The sequence below is a fragment of the Pinus tabuliformis genome, chromosome Q (genome assembly GCF_031772625.1).
Source record: "Pinus tabuliformis cultivar Carrire ecotype Pingquan chromosome Q, CPIR1, whole genome shotgun sequence".
Taxonomy (NCBI): domain Eukaryota; kingdom Viridiplantae; phylum Streptophyta; class Pinopsida; order Pinales; family Pinaceae; genus Pinus; species Pinus tabuliformis.
The window spans coordinates 393,840,623-393,844,723 of record NC_142296.1 but is presented as its reverse complement, the minus strand read 5'-3'; the positions used below and the strand labels follow the sequence as shown (position 1 = coordinate 393,844,723).

The window sequence follows — 4,101 nt, the reverse complement described above, 5'->3', positions numbered from 1 at the left end:
TGAATGCCTTGGGTAAGATTCCGTCTTCTGGATGATGTAAATTCCAGTGTCCATTTAGTCTGTACTATAGTACAATGATTGTTGGCAAAGCTAAAGAAACTGTCATCAATGTATAGAGCCAACGTAACTCGTAGTCATCAACTTTTATCCATACAGGGCTATGATTATAGGTACCAGCCATTTGAGTGGGTAGCCAGTGTATTTGCTAAATAGGGATCATGTTATCCTCATGGAGTTATTGGTTGTGCTTAGAAGATATAAAGTAGGATTGAGCATCGACTATCTGGCTAGATGGAATTTCTGATAAGTGCTGGCCATTTTTATCTATTGTGTAATCATCCAAAACATAGAGCCTAACCCAAGTGGATGCTTCAGTGGAAATTGTGTGGCCCTTGCATTATCTAGGTCCTATAGACTCTTTTCATGCATCTCAAGAGTGTTAAGTGTTTGGAATATTTTCAGAAGTTGCTTGATTGTGGTTATACTGAGCTTATTTTTCTTGTTATTATCTTTGAATTTTATTTGGTTGGCTATGTGCTGTTATTTTGTGACTATTTAGTTAGTCATCGTTACAGAGGTGGACAAAATGAAACAGAATTATGTACAATTTGAAACTAGTGAATTTGCAGGATAAAATGGATGCTTGAAACTATTGGTTATTTATAAGTGATTTGTTTGCGTGTTGTAAAATCCTAGTGATTGTAACTATACCATGCTTATACAGACTTTCATTGCTTGGTATCTATGTTCTAAGTTTTTAATTGAGGTAGCTTTGTTAGTAACTTAGTGCTCATAAAAATCTTGAAATGTACTAAGAGATTTTGTCTTTATGCAGGGTAATGATTGTGAATATCGGCATAGTGAAATTGCCAGGATCAATCCCAGAGATTGTTGGTGCTGGCTTGGGGGCAATTGTCTAAATCCTACCTGCGCTTTTAGACATCCTGTGAGTTTCTCTTATTATTAGGAACTTTTTAATTAAGTCGCATTAATGATAGATTTTCTAGAAAAGGATGATCTTGAAGTTTCCATTGTAATATAGTCCATTAGCAATAAGATAGTTTGATGAAATCTCTGACAATCCCTTAAATGATCTTTATTTCGATCCTTTCTAGCATGATTGTTCATTGCACCTTCTTGGCCCTTCCAATTATTCTTCAACTCATCAAGGATCCCTTCAGCCTATCTGTTAAAATGGTAGATGTCCCTTTGTTGTGTAGTATTATCACCTCATCTGGTTTGTTTTTCTAGTTACAAAATTGTTAACTTAAAATTCCCACAGGGCTTTCTTTTTGGACTATATTCTTTATTGTTTGTGCTTTTTTATGGGCATTAGTTTTCTTGTATTTGTCATGTTGTATTTTATGTGGTTGTGGATTCTTTTCACATTTTCCGTAGGAATTTTCTTGATATTCATACAGGTTTGTCAAGAATATTTTCCTCGTACTTTATTATTATTATTATTTTGTGTTGACGACTTTATACATTCATTTCTGCATCAGTGTTTGTATATAGATCCAAGTAGTGCACTCAATTACGGGTGTTTTACTTTCTCTCCCATTATCTCTAATAAATAAACCTAATTGTAGTGTGTGTTTCTGATAGGATTGTAGGTTGCGACCTATTTTGGTTGTTTCTTGTTGTATGTCTGTCTTTTGGTAATTTTGAAGACTGTAAATATGTCTTTGTATAATTTTTTTTAAATCTATTTATGACACTAACTTGTGAATTTGTGTTTCCGTTTCAGCCACTAGATGGCTTGTCAGGAGCACCAACACCAGCAACAATGCCACCATCGTCCTCAGCATCGTTACCGACATCTGGCACTGCAAACAAACCGAAAATTCCCAGCTATTTTTTCCAGCAGGGATATTGTGTAAAGGGTGATAAGTGCCCTTTTGTGCATGGTCCATTTTCAGGAGCTAATCTAACTTCTCAAAAGACAACAAAACCAAGTCCAGCAGTGACAGAGCCTCAGGCAAGTGGGAAACAAGCAGTCAATGAAACTGAAAGCAACAAAGATGGAAAACATCCATCTGATTTAAGATTTCCCAAGGCAGTGCAATCAATTGATCCTAATGCAGTGCAGTCAAGCAACCCCATGACATTGAAGTCAAACAACTTTCAGGCAGTGCAGTCAAGAAACCCTGTGGTAGCAAAGGCAAATAACTTCAAGGCGTCACAGTCAAGTAACCCTGTTGCATTGCAGTCCAATAACTTCCAAGCAGGGCATTTGGGCAATCCTTTAACACTACAGTCAAATAATGTCAAGGAAGCCCAGTTGCAACCAGAAGCTAGACATGTCTCTCAATCAAGATCTCAGCCTACCTATATAAAGGGAAGTCCACATGAAGTCGAACAATTTTTTCCAGAGATTGAACCTACAAGACAAAGGATACATGATGCTTCAAGAAATAGGTCTCAGATACACCCGCCTCATCCTCCAGAAGAGAGACTACAAAATGGATTAGAATCAAAGGATTTGTTGGGTGGATCATCGCTAGGATTTTATGTACTTGTGGATGATGGACCTGACCAGCTAAGCCACCGGGAGGATGCTGATTACTATAAAAATGATATGGAATTTGGAAGAGATGCAATCAATGGTCGAGAAAGAAATATGCACAACAAACGACAGCTTGTTCAAACTGGCTACTATGATGTTGAATTTCAGTATGACCATGGAGCTTATGAACCATATAAAAACAGGGGATATGAGTGTGGTGGTCGAAAGTAGTCTAATGCTTTTGATGACAGGGTTCTGGAGAGACCGATTGTGCGAGAAAGGAGGTCCTTGTCTAGTGAAGATGACCCTGAACGGAACAATATGGAGGATCTCCGCCACTGGATTTCAAAACGTAGGCGGGCTGGTGAGGCTAAAGTAGTGGATAGCCCCTCAAAGAGACAGCATGTGGATAGTCGACATGGTGAGTTTCACCATGGCTCTAGGCAACAAGATGATGACCGTAGATAGTAAGATATATACAGGGATCAGTTAAGGCAAGGTATGAATCATAGTAGTAGGCGATTGCAGGGTAGGATTCAAGTAGAGGCTAGTGGCTTCAAAAGAGAGCCATCTGAAAATATAGAAGCTGATCAAGAAGGAAAGTTCGAGAGGGCTTGGTCCAGAAGATCACCAAGCAGACGGGGCTTAAATGATCATTTCAGAAGCAAGTATCGTGAAAAGGAGAGGGGCAGAATGCCTGCAGATGGTTCTATATCATCAGAATCCAAGGTACCTAGAGGTCAAACTTTTAGGAACACTGAAACAAGGAGAAATTCCATAAATTTTGTTGGGCCTAAGACTCTTGCACAAATCAAACAAGAAAAGAATCGTGAGAGCAGTGAAGAACCTTCTACTACACAATCAACAGAGCATGGATCCTTACAGAATCTCTCTATGAAGAGTCCAAACAATCACAGACAAAATCTTCCTTGGGATGAAAGGAAGATGAGATTGGGCAAGGTAATTAGTGATTCAAGTGGGGAACAAAACTTTCAGGCTCTAAAGCCATTAAGTGATAGTTTGAAGAAAAAATGAAAAGTGACTCAAGAAAATGGTGACAATGAAGGAAATATACCTACAGAAGGGCAGGGTCAGGCCATTCAGAGTTTCAATTTGAGCAAGGGAAATGATGGCTTGCCACCACCTGAAAAAGATGTTGAAGAGGGAGAACTTCCAATTGGTGACAGTTATACATCTGAATTGCCCACTTTTACTCCTGGGGTGGATGACACTGAGGCATCCAATGACGTGGATACTCTTGTAGAAGACAAACCATTAGCATTTTCAAATGGAGCAAAGCCTATTGTAGTGGATGACCAGGAAGATGCAGTAATGAATGGTGTTGTTCACAACAATGAAGATGAAGATGTTGACCATGAAGAGTAGGATTTGGAACATGCAGAGCATGAGGACAATGAAGAGTGGGAAAGGAATGAAGATGAGCAAGAAGATGAAGACTTTCTAGAAGATGATGATGACGACGACTTTTCTAGGAAGCTTGGTGGCATCTTCTCTTGATTAGTGACTTGTATTAGAAGATCTGTTGAAAGCTGTTTGCAAATCTGTGCATGTATTGGCAAGCACAATGGTGGTTT

At 38.9% G+C, this 4,101-nt stretch overlaps 1 protein-coding gene across 1 annotated transcript; it reads left to right on the top strand.

The window, feature by feature from the left end:
- The first annotated feature begins 1,786 nt into the window (after positions 1-1,786).
- On the top strand, positions 1,787-2,974 carry LOC149219833 (zinc finger CCCH domain-containing protein 32-like). Its single transcript, XM_089386932.1, has 2 exons — positions 1,787-2,673; positions 2,758-2,974. Exons 1-2 carry the CDS (start codon positions 1,787-1,789, stop codon positions 2,972-2,974), a joined length of 1,104 nt encoding a protein of 367 aa, XP_089243058.1.
- Positions 2,975-4,101: the final 1,127 nt, after the last annotated feature.